The sequence below is a fragment of the Oncorhynchus masou genome, chromosome 33 (assembly GCF_036934945.1).
Source record: "Oncorhynchus masou masou isolate Uvic2021 chromosome 33, UVic_Omas_1.1, whole genome shotgun sequence".
NCBI classification, from domain to species: Eukaryota; Metazoa; Chordata; class Actinopteri; order Salmoniformes; family Salmonidae; genus Oncorhynchus; species Oncorhynchus masou.
Window position 1 is genome coordinate 20,660,208 of NC_088244.1, and position 18,377 is coordinate 20,678,584.

General features: G+C 45.2%; 1 protein-coding gene across 1 annotated transcript in view; it reads right to left on the reverse strand.

The window, feature by feature from the left end:
- LOC135527997 (cadherin-4-like) overlaps positions 1-18,377 on the reverse strand; it is a 577,992-nt gene that overhangs the window by 94,164 nt on the left and 465,451 nt on the right. The window contains exon 7 of the mRNA XM_064956738.1: positions 11,574-11,718. Within this exon, the coding sequence (XP_064812810.1) occupies positions 11,574-11,718 (145 nt within the window). The remainder of the gene's footprint in view (positions 1-11,573; positions 11,719-18,377) is intronic.

Here is an 18,377-nt window from a genome sequence, read left to right on the forward strand (position 1 = left end):
TATTGTGGTGTGTTTTGTCTTGGGGTGTTGTTAGGTGTTGGGTGTGTGGCTTAGTGGGGGTATCTAGCATAGTCTATGGCTGTCTGGAGTGGTTCTCAATCAGAGGCAGGTGTTTATCATTGTCTCTGATTGGGAACCATATTTAGGCAGCCATATTCTTTGAGTATTTCGTGGGTGATTGTTCCTGTCTCTGTGTTTGTTGTCACCAGATAGGCTGTATAGGTTTTCACGTTCCGTTTGTAGTTTTTGTATTGTTAGTTATTTCATGTCTAGTTCATTTTATTAAAGAACATGAATAACCACCACGCTGCATTTTGGTCCTCTCCTTCGACAGACGAGAACCGTTACAGAAAAGCATTCCAGGTGAAGCTGGTTGAGGGAATGCCAAGAGTGTGCAAAGCTGTCATCAAGGCAAAGGGTGGATACTCCGAATAATCTCAAATATAAATTGTTTAAACAAATGTGGGTTACTAAATGATTCCATATGTGTTCATTCATAGTTCGGATGTCTTCACTATTATTCTACAGTATAAAAAATAATCAAAATGAAGAAAAACCCTGGAATGAGTAGGTGTGTCCAAACGTTTGACTGGTACTGTACATTCATGCACACACTGATCTCTCATTCTCTCTCTTAATCTCTCTGTCCCTGTTTCACTCCTCTCTCTCTTTCTGCCCTGTTTACACTCCTCTCTCTCTCTTTGTCCCTGTTTACACTCCTCTATCTCTCTGTCCCTGTTTACACTCCTCTCTCTCTCTGTCCCTGTTTACACTCCTCTCTCTCTCTTTGTCCCTGTTTATACTCCTCACTCTCTCTCTCTGTCCCTGTTTACACTCCTCTCTCTCTCTTTGTCCCTGATTATACTCCTCTCTCTCTGTCCCTGTTTATACTCCTCTCACTCTCTGTCCCTGTTTACACTCCTCTCTCTCTCTGTCCCTGTTTACACTCCTCTATCTCTCTGTCCATGTTTACACTCCTCTCTATCTGTCCCTGTTTACACTCCTCTCTCTCTCTTTGTCCCTGTTTATACTCCTCACTCTCTCTCTCTGTCCCTGTTTATACTCCTCACTCTCTCTCTCTGTCCCTGTTTACACTCCTCTCTCTCTCTTTGTCCCTGATTATACTCCTCTCTCTCTGTCCCTGTTTATACTCCTCTCACTCTCTGTCCCTGTTTACACTCCTCTCTCTCTCTGTCCCTGTTTACACTCCTCTATCTCTCTGTCCCTGTTTACACTCCTCTCTATCTGTCCCTGTTTACACTCCTCTCTCTCTCTTTGTCCCTGTTTATACTCCTCACTCTCTCTCTCTGTCCCTGTTTACACTCCTCTCTCTCTCTGTCCCTGTTTATACTCCTCTCTCTCTCTGTCCCTGTGTATACACCTCTCTCTCTCTTTCCCTGTTTATACTCCTCTCTCTCTCTGTCCCTGTTTATACTCCTCTCTCTCTCTGTTCCTGTTTACACTCCTCTCCTCTTTCTGTCCCTGTTTACACTCCTCTCTCTCTCTGTCCCTGTTTACACTCCTCTCTCTGTCCCTGTTTACACACCTCTCTCTGTCCCTGTTTACACTCCTCTCTCTCTCTCTTTGTCCCTGTTTATACTCCTCACTCTCTCTCTCTGTCCCTGTTTATACTCCTCTCTCTCTGTTCCTGTTTACACTCCTCTCTCTCTTTCTGTCCCTGTTTACACTCCACTCTCTCTCTTTCTATCCGTTTACACTCCTCTCTCTCTCTCTGTCCCTGTTTATACTCCTCTCTCTATCTGTCCCTGTTTACACTCCTCTCTCCCCCTGTCCCTGTTTATACTCCTCTCTCTCTCTCTGTCCCTGTTTACACTCCTCTCTCTCTCTGTCCCTGTTTACACTCCCATCTCTCTCTGTCCCTGTTTACACTCATCTCTCTCTCTGTCCCTGTTTACACTCCTCTCGCTCTGTCCCTGGTTAAACTCCTCTCTTTCTCTCTGTCCCTGTTTATACTCCTCTCTCTCTCTGTCCCTGTTAAACTCCTCTCTCTCTGTCCCTGTTTATACTCCTCTCTCTCACTGTTCCTGTTTACACTCCTCTCTCTCTTTCTGTCCCTGTTTACACTCCTCTTTCTCTCTGTCCCTGTTTACACTCCTCTCTCTCTCTGTCCCTGTTTATACTACTCTCTCTCTCTGTCCCTGTTTATACTCCTCTCTCTATCTGTCCCTGTTTACTCTCCTCTCTCTCTCTGTCCCTGTTTATACTCCTCTCTCTCTCTGTCCCTGTTTACACTCCTCTCTCTCTCTCTGTCCCTGTTTACACTCCGCTCTCTCTCTGTCCCTGTATATAGTCCTCTCTCTCTGTCCCTGTTTATACTCCTCTCTCTCTCTGTCCCTGTTTATACTCCTCTCTCTCTCTGTCCCTGTTTATACTCCTCTCTCTCTCTGTCCCTGTTTATACTCCCCTCTCTCTCTCTCTGTTCCTGTTTACACTCCTCTCTCTCTCTCTGTCCCTGTTTACACTCCTCTCTTTCTCTCTGTCCCTGTTTATACTCCTCTCTCTCTCTCTGTCCCTGTTTACACTCCTCTCTCTCTCTCTCTGTTCCTGTTTACACTCCTCTCTCTCTCTCTGTCCCTGTTTACACTCCTCTCTCTCTCTCTCTGTCCCTGTTTATACTCCTCTCACTCTGTCCCTGTTTACACTCCTCTCTTTCTCTCTGTCCCTGTTTATACTCCTCTCTCTCTCTGTCCCTGTTTACACTCCTCTCTCTGTCCCTGTATACACTCCTCTCTCTCCGTCCCTGTTTACACTCCTCTCTTTCTCTGTCCCTGTTTATACTCCTCACTCTCTCTCTGTCCCTGTATACACTCCTCTCTCACTCTGTCCCTGTTGATACTCCTCTCTCTCTGTCCCTGTATATACTCCTCTCTCTCTCTGTCCCGGTTTACACTCCTCTCTCTCTGTCCCTGTTTACACTCCTCTCTCTGTCCCTGTATACACTCCTCTCTCTCTCTGTCCCTGTTGATACTCCTCTCTCTCTGTCCCTGTATACACTCCTCTCTCTCTCCGTCCCTGTTTACACTCCTCTCTCTGTCCCTGTTTACACTCCTCTCTCTCTGTCCCTGTATACACTCCTCTCTCTCTCTGTCCCTGTTGATACTCCTCTCTCTCTGTCCCTGTATACACTCCTCTCTCTCTCTGTCCCTGTTTATACTCCTCTCTCTATCAGTCCCTGTTTATACTCCTCTCTCTCACTGTCCCTGTTTACACTTCTCTCTCTCTTTCTGCCCCTGTTTACACTCCCTCTCTCTCTCTCTTTGTCCCTGTTTATACTCCTCTCTCTCTCTGTCCCTGTTTATACTCCTCTCACTCTCTGTCCCTGTTTACACTCCTCTCTCTCTGTCCCTGTTAAACTCCTCTCTCTCTGTCCCTGTTTATACTACTCTCTCTCTCTCTGTCCCTGTTTATACTCTCTCTCTCTGTCCATGTTTATACTCCTCTCTCTCTCTGTCCCTGTTTATACTCCTCTCTCTCTCTGTCCCTGTTTATACTCCTCTCTCTCTCTGTCCCTGTTTATACTCCTCTCTCTCGCTGTCCCTGTTTATACTCCTCTCTCTGTTCCAGTTTACACTCCTCTCTCTCGCTCTGTCCCTGTTTACACTCCTCTCTTTCTCTCTGTCCCTGTTTATACTCCTCTCTCTCTCTGTCCCTGTTTACACTCCTCTCTCTGTCCCTGTTTACACTCCTCTCTTTCTCTCTGTCCCTGTTTATACTCATCTCTCTCTCTGTCCCTGTTTACACTCCTCTCTCTGTCCCTGTATACACTCCTCTCTCTCCGTCCCTGTTTACACTCCTCTCTCTCTCTGTCCCTGTATACACTCCTCTCTCTCTCCGTCCCTGTTTACACTCCTCTCTCTGTCCCTGTTTACACTCCTCTCTCTCTGTCCCTGTATACACTCCTCTCTCTCTCTGTCCCTGTTGATACTCCTCTCTCTCTGTCCCTGTATACACTCCTCTCTCTCTCTGTCCCTGTTTATACTCCTCTCTCTATCAGTCCCTGTTTATACTCCTCTCTCTCACTGTCCCTGTTTACACTTCTCTCTCTCTTTCTGCCCCTGTTTACACTCCTCTCTCTCTCTCTTTGTCCCTGTTTATACTCCTCTCTCTCTCTGTCCCTGTTTATACTCCTCTCACTCTCTGTCCCTGTTTACACTCCTCTCTCTCTGTCCCTGTTAAACTCCTCTCTCTCTGTCCCTGTTTATACTACTCTCTCTCTCTCTGTCCCTGTTTATACTCCTCTCTCTCTGTCCATGTTTATACTCCTCTCTCTCTCTGTCCCTGTTTATACTCCTCTCTCTCTCTGTCCCTGTTTATACTCCTCTCTCTCTCTGTCCCTGTTTATACTCCTCTCTCTCGCTGTCCCTGTTTATACTCCTCTCTCTGTTCCAGTTTACACTCCTCTCTCTCGCTCTGTCCCTGTTTACACTCCTCTCTTTCTCTCTGTCCCTGTTTATACTCCTCTCTCTCTCTGTCCCTGTTTACACTCCTCTCTCTGTCCCTGTTTACACTCCTCTCTTTCTCTCTGTCCCTGTTTATACTCATCTCTCTCTGTCCCTGTTTACACTCCTCTCTCTGTCCCTGTATACACTCCTCTCTCTCCGTCCCTGTTTACACTCCTCTCTTTCTCTGTCCCTGTTTATACTCCTCTCTCTCTCTCTGTCCCTGTATACACTCCTCTCTCACTCTGTCCCTGTTGATACTCCTCTCTCTCTGTCCCTGTATATACTCCTCTCTCTCTCTGTCCCGGTTTACACTCCTCTCTCTCTGTCCCTGTTTACACTCCTCTCTCTCTGTCCCTGTATACACACCTCTCTCTCTCTGTCCCTGTTGATACTCCTCTCTCTCTGTCCCTGTATACACTCCTCTCTCTCTCTGTCCCTGTTTATACTCCTCTCTCTATCAGTCCCTGTTTATACTCCTCTCTCTCACTGTCCCTGTTTACACTTCTCTCTCTCTTTCTGCCCCTGTTTACACTCCTCTCTCTCTCTCTTTGTCCCTGTTTATACTCCTCTCTCTCTCTCTGTCCCTGTTTATACTCCTCTCACTCTCTGTCCCTGTTTACACTCCTCTCTCTCTGTCCCTGTTTACACTCCTCTCTCTCTATGTCCCTGTTTACACTCCTCTCTCTCTCTCTTTGTCCCTGTTTATACTCCTCACTCTCTCTCTCTGTCCCTGTTTATACTCCTCTCTCTCTCTCTTTGTCCCTGTTTATACTCCTCTCTCTCTCTGTCCCTGTTTATACTCCTCTCACTCTCTGTCCCTGTTTACACTCCTCTCTCTCTCTGTCCCTGTTTACACTCCTCTCTCTCTCTGTCCCTGTTTACACTCCTCTCTCTGTCCCTGTTTACACTCCTCTCTCTCTCTTTGTCCCTGTTTATACTCCTCACTCTCTCTCTCTGTCACTGTTTATACTCCTCTCTCTCTCTGTCCCTGTCAAACTCCTCTCTCTCTGTCCCTGTTTATACCCCTCTCTCTCTCTGTTCCTGTTTATAGTCCTCTCTCTCTTTCTGTCCCTGTTTACAATCCTCTCTCTCTCTCTTTGTCCCTGTTTATACTACTCTCTCTCTCTGTCCCTGTTTATACTCCTCTCTCTCTCTGTCCCTGTTTATACTCCTCTCTCTGTTCCTGTTTACACTCCTCTCCCTCTCTGTCCTTGTTTATACTCCTCTCTCTCTGTCCCTGTTTACACTCCTCTCTCTCATTGTCCCTGTTTATACCCCTCTCTCTATCTGTCCCTGTTTACACTCCTCTCTCTCTCTGTCCCTGTTTATACTCCTCTCTCTCTCTGTCCCTGTTTATACTCCTCTCTCTCTCTCTGTCCCTGTTTATACTCCTCTCTCTCACTGTCCCTGTTTACACTCCTCTCTCCCTCTCTCTGTCCCTGTTTACACTCCTCCCTCTCTCTGTCCCTGTTTACACTCCTCTCTCTCTGTCCCTGTTTTTACTCCTCTCTCTCTGTCCCTGTTTATACTCCTCTCTCTGTTCCTGTTTCCACTCCTCTCTCTCTCTGTCCCTGTATACACTCCCATCTCTCTCTATCCCTGTTGATACTCCTCTCTCTCTCTGTCCCTGTTTATACTCCTCTCTCTCTGTCCCTGTTTATACTCCTCTCTCTCTCTCTGTTTATACTCCTCTCTCTCTGTTCCTGTTTCCACTCCTCTCTCTCTGTCCCTGTTTACACTCCTCTCTCTCTCTGTCCCTGTTTATACTCCTCTCTCTCTGTGTCCCTGTTTACACTCCTCTCTCTCTGTCCCTGTTTTTACTCCTCTCTCTCTGTCCCTGTTTATACTCCTCTCTCTCTGTTCCTGTTTCCACTCCTCTCTCTCTCTGTCCCTGTTTACACTCCTCTCTCTCTCTCTTTGTCCCTGTTTATACTCCTCACTCTCTCTCTCTGTCCCTGTTTATACTCCTCTCTCTCTCTCTTTGTCCCTGTTTATACTCCTCTCTCTCTCTGTCCCTGTTTATACTCCTCTCACTCTCTGTCCCTGTTTACACTCCTCTCTCTCTCTGTCCCTGTTTACACTCCTCTCTCTCTCTGTCCCTGTTTACACTCCTCTCTCTGTCCCTGTTTACACTCCTCTCTCTCTCTTTGTCCCTGTTTATACTCCTCACTCTCTCTCTCTGTCACTGTTTATACTCCTCTCTCTCTCTGTCCCTGTCAAACTCCTCTCTCTCTGTCCCTGTTTATACTCCTCTCTCTCTCTGTTCCTGTTTATACTCCTCTCTCTCTTTCTGTCCCTGTTTACAATCCTCTCTCTCTCTCTTTGTCCCTGTTTATACTACTCTCTCTCTCTGTCCCTGTTTATACTCCTCTCTCTCTCTGTCCCTGTTTATACTCCTCTCTCTGTTCCTGTTTACACTCCTCTCCCTCTCTGTCCTTGTTTATACTCCTCTCTCTCTGTCCCTGTTTACACTCCTCTCTCTCATTGTCCCTGTTTATACCCCTCTCTCTATCTGTCCCTGTTTACACTCCTCTCTCTCTGTCCCTGTTTATACTCCTCTCTCTCTCTGTCCCTGTTTATACTCCTCTCTCTCTCTCTGTCCCTGTTTATACTCCTCTCTCTCACTGTCCCTGTTTACACTCCTCTCTCCCTCTCTCTGTCCCTGTTTACACTCCTCCCTCTCTCTGTCCCTGTTTACACTCCTCTCTCTCTGTCCCTGTTTTTACTCCTCTCTCTCTGTCCCTGTTTATACTCCTCTCTCTCTGTCCCTGTTTATACTCCTCTCTCTGTTCCTGTTTCCACTCCTCTCTCTCTCTGTCCCTGTATACACTCCCATCTCTCTCTATCCCTGTTGATACTCCTCTCTCTCTCTGTCCCTGTTTATACTCCTCTCTCTCTGTCCCTGTTTATACTCCTCTCTCTCTCTCTGTTTATACTCCTCTCTCTCTGTTCCTGTTTCCACTCCTCTCTCTCTGTCCCTGTTTACACTCCTCTCTCTCTCTGTCCCTGTTTATACTCCTCTCTCTCTGTGTCCCTGTTTACACTCCTCTCTCTCTGTCCCTGTTTTTACTCCTCTCTCTCTGTCCCTGTTTATACTCCTCTCTCTCTGTTCCTGTTTCCACTCCTCTCTCTCTCTCTGTCCCTGTATACACTCCTCTCTCTCTCTATCCCTGTTGATACTCCTCTCTCTCTCTGTCCCTGTTTATACTCCTCTCTCTCGGTCCCTGTTTATACTCCTCTCTCTCTCTGTTTATACTCCTCTCTCTCTGTTCCTGTTTCCACTCCTCTCTCTCTGTCCCTGTTTACACTCCTCTCTCTCTCTGTCCCTGTTTTTACTCCTCTCTCTCTCTGTTCCTGTTTCCACTCCTCTCTCTCTCTGTCCCTGTATACACTCCTCTCTCTCTCTATCCCTGTTGATACTCCTCTCTCTCTCTGTCCCTGTTTATACTCCTCTCTCTCTGTCCCTGTTTATACTCCTCTCTCTCTCTGTCCCTGTTTATACTCCTCTCTCTCACTGTCCCTGTTTACACTCCTCTCTCTCTCTCTGTCCCAGTATCTGTGCCTTTCTAATTTCTCCGTCCCTCCCCCTCTCTGTCTCTGTCTCTCTCCTTCGCTCACTCACTCGCTCACTCACTCACTCACTCACTCACTCACTCACTCACTCTCTCTCTCTCTCTCCCTCCCCCTTTCTCTCTTTCTCTCTCTCTCTCTCTCTCTCTCTCTCTCTCTCCTCCCCCCTCTCTCTCTCCCCCCCTCTCTCTCACCCCCCTCTCTCTCTCCTCCCCCCTCTCTGTCTCTCTCTCTCTCTCTCCAGCTGTCTCTTTCCCTCTCTCTCTCCATCTGCCTCCTCTCCACCAGTAATTTCCATCCAATTGTTATTATCAGAAATAGTGATATCATCCCAGTGACAAGCTCCGTCCAGAGATAATTCCAGCCGAGCCACCATTTCAAACTCCATTACATTTCAAAGGAACATTTGTCAATGGGGCCGAGAAGAGAGAAATTGGATTCCAAAGGACTCAGAGAGAAAGGGAAGGAAGAAAGAGCAGAGGAACAGAGTGAGGGATAAAGGACAGACAGAGAGCGGCTTTGCATTTGGTTCCAACTAGGGAGACTATCAATCTTTCACCCATCTCTCTCTCTCTTCCTCTATCTCTCTCTATCTCTGGAGAATCACACTGTGTCACCCATTGCCTGGGTAATTTCATTACGGGGTGTTCTTAGGGGGCTTAATGTGGACCCTTTGTACAGGCGTCTACTCTGTGCCTGACAGGATTAGGGGCCTAAATGAGTCTTTAATTTGAAAACTAATTCAACTCTGTAATTGGCTTCCCATTGAAACCACTGGAGCTCTTAATACCAAAACTATTTTTTTATGATTATTGTTCGGCTGAATGTCACGCATGCTACTGCCAAGGATTGGTGATGTGTGCGTGTATGTGTGCTTGTGTGTGTGTGTCTGTGTTGGGGTGGCGGAGTTTGTATTAAAATCGCTTCAGGTTGAAAAAGGAGAATGAAAGAGAGAGTTAGTGAGAAAATGAAAGTGCACGTAGCACCTGGACACCTCTTCAGATTTCAGATCACCTCTAGTGCAATACGACCTGGCTCATCAACCTTTCTCTCCACTGTGAGGGAATAAATCAAATGAGTCAGTGGAGCTGCAGCTAAAGCGTGGTAAATTTAATCACCGTATCATCTCCAGCCACACCATCCACAGCTTTATGGCCATGCAGCCAACAGTAGAGCGAGCTAAATGAGCACACTGCAGGACTGAAGTTCTCCATCTGAGCAAATGCCTCTGGGCTAAATCAAGTGGAATGTGAAACTGAATCAATCTCTAAAAAAACACAAATGCTCCAAATGGTATTCTCTACTTGTAACGATTCTCGTGTGGTAAAGGAGAAGTGGACCAAAATGCAGCGTGGTATTCTTGAGACATGTTTAATATGAAGAAAAAACGAACAATACAAAAACAACAAACGGACCGTGAAAAACCTATACAGCCTATCTGGTGACAACAAACACAGAGACAGGAACAATCACCCACAAACACACAGTGAAACCCAGGCTACCTAAATATGGTTCCCAATCAGAGACAATGACTAACACCTGCCTCTGATTGAGAACCATATCAGGCCAGACATAGAAATAGACAAACAAGACATCCAACATAGAATGCCCACTCAGATCACACCCTGACCAACCAAAACATAGAAACATACAAAGTAAACTATGGCCAGGGTGTGACACTACTAGAGGTCACCCGAGTTTGATTTTTCCGATATCGATTATTGGAGGACCCAAAAAAGCCGATACTGGTTAATCGTACAATTTTTATTTATTTATTTGTAATAATGACAATTACAACAATACTGAATAAACACTTATTTTAACTTAATATAATACATCAATAAAATCAATTTTGCTTCAAATAGATAATGAAACATGTTAAATTTGATTTAAATAATGCAAAAACTACATGTTGGAGAGGAAATTAAAAGTGCAATATGTGCCATGTAAGAAAGCTAACGTTTAAGTTCCTTGCTCAGAACATGAGAACATATGAAAGCTGGTGGTTCCTTTTAACATGAGTCTTCAATATTCCCAGGTAATATGTTTTAGGTTGTAGGATATGCATATAATTAGTAGATTTGGATAGAAAACACTCTAAAGTTTCCAAACCTGTTAAAATAATGTCTGTGAGCATAACAGAACTGATTTGGAAGACAAAAACCAGAGAATAATCCATTCAGGAAGTAGGATTTTTTGATGTTGTTGTAGTTTTCTATTCAATGCCATTACAGTATCCATTGACTTTGGACTCAAATTGCAGTTCCTATGCCTTCCACTAGATGTCAACAGTATTTAGAAACTGTTTCAGGATTGCATTCTGAAAAATTAGGGAGTAAGAGCAATCTGAATGTGGACCCTGCCGTGTCACAGAGCTTTTTCATGCGCACGACCGAGAGAGTGCCTTTCTTGTTTACCTTTTATATTGACGACTTTATTGTCCGGTTGAAATATGATTGATTATTTAGGTTAAAAACAACCTGATGATTGAATATAAACATCGTTTGACATGTTTCTATGAACTTTGCGGATACAATTTGGATGTTTTTGTCTGCCTATTGTGACTACGTTTGAGCCTGTGGATTACTGAAGAAAATGCGCAAACAAAACTGAGGTTTTCGGATATAAAGAGAGACTTCATCGAACACAAGGAACATTTATTGAAGAAATGAATGTCTTCTGAGTGCAACCATATGAAGATCAAAGGTAAGTGATTAATTTTATCTCTATTTCTGACTTGTGTGACTCTTCTACTTGGCCGGTTACTGTTTGTAATGACTTGTCTGCTGGGCTATGTTCTCAAATAATTGTAATGTATGCTTTCGCAGTAAAGCATTTTTTAAATCTGATACCATGGTTGGATTCACAAGAAGTTAATCTTTAAACCTACATAAAATATTTGTATCTTTTCTGAATTCTTATAATGAGTATTTCTGTATTTGAATTTGGCGCTCTGCAATCTCACTGGATGTTGGCCAGGTGGGACGCTAGCGTCCCACATACCCTAGAGAGGTGAATGCTAGCTAGCAACTTACCTTGGCTTACTGCGTAGCAGGCAGGCTCCTCGTGAGGCAGGTGATTAGAGCGTTGGACGAGTTGACTGTAAGGTTGCAAGATTGAATCCCAGAGATTGAATCCCCAGTAAAAATCTGTCGTTCTGCCCCTGAACAAGGCAGTTACCCCACCTTTCCTAGGCCGCCATTGACTTGCCTACTTAAATAAAGATTAGATAAACATTTTTTTTAAAGCAGCCAAATTGGTGTCCAAAAATACAGATTTCCAATTGTTATGAGAACTTGAAATCGCCCCTAATTAATCGTCCATTCCGATTAATCGGTCAACCTCTATTCTCTACGGGCTCCATTTTTCTCACGCAGAACAGCTAAGTAGTGTGCAAAGACTGCTGTAAAAGTCACTATTCTCTACAGTGTGATTTATGTAGGAACATTCTTCTGTCCATGTCAGTGAGAAAGAGACAATGTTCCATCCATCCCTGTGTTTACCTGGCTTGGACAATGTTCCATCCATCCCTGTGTTTACCTGGCTTGGAGCCCTCGTCGACAGAGCCATTGTAGACCTGGTTCTTGAACTCAGGCCGGTTGTCGTTCATGTCTATGACATAGATGTACAGGTCTATGGGGCTCTCCACTCGCTCACCATTCATGTTCACTGCATGGGCACGAAGCTGGAGAGGGTGAGAGAGAGAGAGAGAGAGAGAGAGAGAGAGCGCGAGAGAGAGAGAGATAAAGATAGAGGGTCAATTATGCTGCCATTAACAAACTCAACATCAGTAACATGATATGGTTGATATGCAGTGTGGTAACCAATGCTAAGCACTGCATTAGGGCATATTTGAGGAAAAACAACAGTACCAGAGAGAAATAAAAAACGTTGCATTTCATAACTGCACAGCCGAATGGGTACCAAGCACCAATAATATATGTGACTCGTTTCAGGAAACTAGGCGTATGTCGTGCGTCACTACTTCACAGGAGCAGCACTTGAACGTAATTTTTTAAATGTTTATCAAAATGCGTTTTTTGGGCAGAAATGCCTTCTGGAACATGTGAACTTTAATTTGCCTTAAAAACAAACTTGTTTGCCATCTGTAAATACCAATGAAATTGTTAAATTACGAGCCCAGTTGGTTTAGCCACAGAAAAAGTGAGGAACCTTCCTGCTAGCCATGATTGGCTGATATAATAGTTTGGATTGGTCTGCCATGTAGCACGCTTCTGTCTATAACGTGAGCTGCTTAGTATGTGTACAGTAGGTCATCCTTTCTGAAGTGGCTTTTTTGAAAGATACCACGAAGAACTCCACAAGTGTTGCTAAGGCTCTCCACTTTCTGGAGGAAGCAGAGTGTGATACCTAAGGTGGGGAAAATTCCGGCATTTGATTGCAAATGTGGAGGGACTCGAAAAGAGAACACAGAAATCTGTAAAACACCTGTCTGGACGACATCTTCAAACTAAGTGTAACCATGGCATCCGTGACAGAGAGATAGAAGATTTCATCCATGTATACGGGTAAGGGAGTCTAGCTAGCTACATTTTCAGAAAAATATGGGTTTATTGGTGTTAAAATGCACACTACAAAATTGTCCCAGCATCTCCAACACCTAATTCTCAGGACTAGTTTCTTGAAAGTAACAAACAACACAATTCCCCAATTTTAAAGAGCTGGCTTCCCTTCAAAATATGATCTATTATTTTGTTTACTTCTTCTCCTAGTCTTCTTGGATCTCAGTCCAACATTCTGTGGTTGGTTTATTTGAAAGGGAATCCTAAAATCTCTTAATCTTATAGCCCACATCACAAACACAGTGAGTCATTGTGAACGGCTGCTCGACTGTATCCTATCCTAGAGCAACAGCAGCGGTAAGATTTCACACATAGTTCGGGCATATAATTAATATCAAAATCTATACAGACAGGAAAGCCTGTCTAGATATCCTTTCCCTCCCCTGAAATCTGAAAGAAAAATGTTTTGATAAAGAACACTGCAGGAGACAAATGCTGGTAATATACCTTGGTTAGCCGTAGAGGATATGTTAAGATTCAATAAACATCTGTGCTCTGTTTTTACTGCACCCAGGGAGAGAGTCATACTGATTTCTCTTTAAAATCAAGGTGTTATATTTCACTATTTGACCTTACTAGCATGCTTTATATCATCGACAAAGATTTATTCAACTTTGTCCCAGTAGACTGCGTGAAACGACAAAGGTTTAGGAACAATTCGGCGTTTGAGATGGACCACTAGGAATCAGGATTGCATCAACATTCCACTGCAACAGGCAAATATGTCGCCTGTTAGAATGTCTGAGATGACTATCAACAGGACACATGAGTGGATGTAGTAGGACCTTCCACCACCAAATCTCAGGGTATAAGCTTCAAAAGAGAGAACAGGTGAGGAGAGGAGAAAGGAAGGGAGGAGGGAAAGAGATAAATGGAGGAGTGGAGGCAAGGGGAGAAGTTAAAAACAAGAGGGGGGAAAGAGATAAATGGAGGAGTGGAGGCAAGGGAAGAAGTTAAAAACAAGAGGAGGGAAAGAGATAAATGGTGGAGTGGAGGCAAGGGAAGAAGTTAAAAACAAGAGGAGGGAAAGAGATAAATGGTGGAGTGGAGGCAAGGGAAGAAGTTAAAAACAAGAGGAGGGAAAGAGATAAATGGAGGAGTGGAGGCAAGGGAAGAAGTTAAAAACAAGAGGAGGGAAAGAGATAAATGGTGGAGTGGAGGCAAGGGAAGAAGTTAAAAACAAGAGGAGGGAAAGAGATAAATGGTGGAGTGGAGCCAAGGGAAGAAGTTAAAAACAAGAGGAGGGAAAGAGATAAATGGAGGAGTGGAGTCAAGGGGAGAAGTTAAAAACAAGAGGAGGGAAAGAGATAAATGGAGGAGTGGAGGCAAGGGAAGAAGTTAAAAACAAGAGGAGGGAAAGAGATAAATGGAGGAGTGGAGTCAAGGGGAGAAGTTAAAAACAAGAGGAGGGAAAGAGATAAATGGAGGAGTGGAGGCAAGGGAAGAAGTTAAAAACAAGAGGAGGGAAAGAGATAAATGGAGGAGTGGAGGCAAGGGAAGAAGTTAAAAACAAGAGGAGGGAAAGAGATAAATGGAGGAGTGGAGGCAAGGGAAGAAGTTAAAAACAAGAGAAGGGAAAGAAAAGTGAAGAGAGGAGAAGGGAGAAGGGGAGGAATGTATGATTACAATCTGTAGCAGCAGAACCTCTCTATTATGTGCTTCTGAATCGGACAGTGAGAGGGTGTCAGCCGGGGTATCGCCATGACAACTATCTATTAAAAACCTTCTTACCCTCTTGCCAGGAGGGTTGTGGCCTTGTGACAGGAAAAAGAATCAGGACGACGCACCATCCACTTCCTTTCTCTAAGGCAGGTGAACATCCTCTCCAATCTCTCTACATTTCCCTCTCCTCTCTGCACCGGGTCTCCCAAAGGTTAATTTGACTTTTCTTTTTCCTCTGCATTGTCTGATCTGGCCCTGCACCCAATATCCGCACACTGCTAAACCGCAGTCTGGGAGCCCACAAAGCGTTATCTCTCTCCTAGCGCTGCGCGGCGCCGACACCCTCATTCAATAACACCGCTAGTCAGAGATTTCAAGCCGTGTTTAAAGGTCCACTGCAGCCCTTTTTTTTTATCTCAATATCAAATCACTTCTGGGTAACAGTTAAGTAACTTACTGTGATAGATTTCAACTAAAATGGTCAAAAAGAAACCAAAATAGCTTCAAAGGCAATTTCTCAATCAAGAATTTTGCTGTCTGGGAATGGAAAACTGAAAATATGCTGTTATTGGCGGATAGGTTTAGAACTAGGGATGGGTATCGTTAAGATTTTAACGGTATTATTACTCTTACCAATACTGCTTATCGATCCGGTACTTTAACGGTATTCTTAGCGTTTTTTTATGAGAAAAAAAAACGAATTAAGGACAGAATTAACATTGCTTTATTTTTTAAAATGTAAAATAAATAAAATAAACAATTATTTACAGCAAAAGAAACAGTAATGTTTTTAACAAATCACTATCACTATAGACTCTAATGTTGTGATAATGTTGTGATGATGGAAATCTAAAGCAAATGAAATAAACAATATTTTCCTGCTAAAGAAAAGACAGTGGTATAGAGCAACATGGGTGGGGCCTGCAGGTAGGCTGTAAAAGAAAAGACAGTGGTATAGAGCAACATGGGTGGTGCCTGCAGGTAGGCTGCTAAATAAAAGACAGTGGTATAGAGCAACATGGGTGGTGCCTGCAGGTAGGCTGCTAAATAAAAGACAGTGGTATAGAGCAACATGGGTGGGGCCTGCAGGTAGGCTGTAAAATAAAAGACAGTGGTATAGAGCAACATGGGTGGGGCCTGCAGGTAGGCTGTAAAATAAAAGACAGTGGTATAGAGCAACATGGGTGGGGCCTGCAGGTAGGCTGCTAAATAAAAGACAGTGGTATAGAGCAACATGGGTGGTGCCTGCAGGTAGGCTGCTAAATAAAAGACAGTGGTATAGAGCAACATGGGTGGGGCCTGCAGGTAGGCTGTAAAAGAAAAGACAGTGGTATAGAGCAACATGGGTGGGGCCTGCAGGTAGGCTGTAAAATAAAAGACAGTGGTATAGAGCAACATGGGTGGGGCCTGCAGGTAGGCTGCTAAATAAAAGACAGTGGTATAGAGCAACATGGGTGGTGCCTGCAGGTAGGCTGTAAAATAAAAGACAGTGGTATAGAGCAACATGGGTGGGACCTGCAGGTAGGCTGTAAAAGAAAAGACAGTGGTATAGAGCAACATGGGTGGGGCCTGCAGGTAGGCTGTAAAAGAAAAGACAGTGGTATAGAGCAACATGGGTGGGGCCTGCAGGTAGGCTGTAAAATAAAAGACAGTGGTATAGAGCAACATGGGTGGGACCTGCAGGTAGGCTGCTAAATAAAAGACAGTGGTATAGAGCAACATGGGTGGTGCCTGCAGGTAGGCTGTAAAATAAAAGACAGTGGTATAGAGCAACATGGGTGGGGCCTGCAGGTAGGCTGTAAAAGAAAAGACAGTGGTATAGAGCAACATGGGTGGGGCCTGCAGGTAGGCTGTAAAATAAAAGACAGTGGTATAGAGCAACATGGGTGGTGCCTGCAGGTAGGCTGTAAAATAAAAGACAGTGGTATAGAGCAACATGGGTGGTGCCTGCAGGTAGGCTGTAAAAGAAAAGACAGTGGTATAGAGCAACATGGGTGGGGCCTGCAGGTAGGCTGTAAAAGAAAAGACAGTGGTATAGAGCAACATGGGTGGGGCCTGCAGGTAGGCTGTAAAATAAAAGACAGTGGTATAGAGCAACATGGGTGGGGCCTGCAGGTAGGCTGTAAAAGAAAAGACAGTGGTATAGAGCAACATGGGTGGGGCCTGCAGGTAGGCTGTAAAATAAAAGACAGTGGTATAGAGCAACATGGGTGGTGCCTGCAGGTAGGCTGTAAAATAAAAGACAGTGGTATAGAGCAACATGGGTGGGGCCTGCAGGTAGGCTGTAAAAGAAAAGACAGTGGTATAGAGCAACATGGGTGGGGCCTGCAGGTAGGCTGTAAAATAAAAGACAGTGGTATAGAGCAACATGGGTGGTGCCTGCAGGTAGGCTGTAAAATAAAAGACAGTGGTATAGAGCAACATGGGTGGGGCCTGCAGGTAGGCTGTAAAAGAAAAGACAGTGGTATAGAGCAACATGGGTGGGGCCTGCAGGTAGGCTGTAAAAGAAAAGACAGTGGTATAGAGCAACATGGGTGGGGCCTGCAGGTAGGCTGTAAAAGAAAAGACAGTGGTATAGAGCAACATGGGTGGGGCCTGCAGGTAGGCTGTAAAAGAAAAGACAGTGGTATAGAGCAACATGGGTGGGGCCTGCAGGTAGGCTGTAAAATAAAAGACAGTGGTATAGAGCAACATGGGTGGGGCCTGCAGGTAGGCTGCTAAATAAAAGACAGTGGTATAGAGCAACATGGGTGGGGCCTGCAGGTAGGCTGCTAAATAAAAGACAGTGGTATAGAGCAACATGGGTGGGGCCTGCAGGTAGGCTGCTAAATAAAAGACAGTGGTATAGAGCAACATGGGTGGGGCCTGCAGGTAGGCTGTAAAATAAAAGACAGTGGTATAGAGCAACATGGGTGGGGCCTGCAGGTAGGCTGCTAAATAAAAGACAGTGGTATAGAGCAACATGGGTGGTGCCTGCAGGTAGGCTGTAAAAGAAAAGACAGTGGTATAGAGCAACATGGGTGGGGCCTGCAGGTAGGCTGCTAAATAAAAGACAGTGGTATAGAGCAACATGGGTGGGGCCTGCAGGTAGGCTGCTAAATAAAAGGCAGTGGTATAGAGCAACATGGGTGGTGCCTGCAGGTAGGCTGTAAAAGAAAAGACAGTGGTATAGAGCAACATGGGTGGGGCCTGCAGGTAGGCTGTAAAAGAAAAGACAGTGGTATAGAGCAACATGGGTGGGGCCTGCAGGTAGGCTGTAAAAGAAAAGACAGTGGTATAGAGCAACATGGGTGGGGCCTGCAGGTAGGCTGCTAAATAAAAGACAGTGGTATAGAGCAACATGGGTGGGGCCTGCAGGTAGGCTGTAAAAGGACTAACTGTTCTTAGCAGTTCTTCTGGAGAAAGATCAACATATTTGCCTTCTCTGGCAGAAGTCGGGACCTCTCCTAGCTTATTGTGTTCCCTGCAGTCGAATGTACCCTCTCACTAGAGGTGGAGGAGGCTTGAGCACAAAGGTAGCTTGTTGTGAGGAGGGGCAGAGTAGCTCTCTTCTCCCACCACCACATCACAGGATCGTCAGCCATGGGGATGGGAGGCAGGCCTTTGTAGAGCTCAACCTCTAGGTGAACACGTTCGCTGAGGGTGAGGGACGAGGTGTCCTGTTGGATCGTCAACCTCAACTCCCTGTCGTCCTCTGAGAACAGCTCCTCCAAGGCACTCCCTGTTTTGTTTAATGGAGGGACTGTCTCCTCCATTTCCTCTCCTTCTCCCTCAGACTCCTCCTGTTGCTGGTGCTCTTTGTCTGTCTGCTCCGGCTCCTCTGACAGCCCTGGTGTTGCTCCTGTCACATTGGCCTCAACAGTTGCCTTCCTCAGCCTGTTCCAGGCGGCGTCACTCACCGGCCTCCCTTTAAATCTGGGGTCCAATGCTGTGGCCTCATGCAGGAAGGCTTGAATGTCCTCATCCTGATAGCACTCTGAGAGGTTCTCCCAACACCTTCTCTTTGACGGTTGCCACAAATGTTGTATCTTCATGCTTCACAGGGAAGTGCTCTTCCAGTTTTTGGAGTATGGGCAAGATCTGTCCACAGGTGGCATTC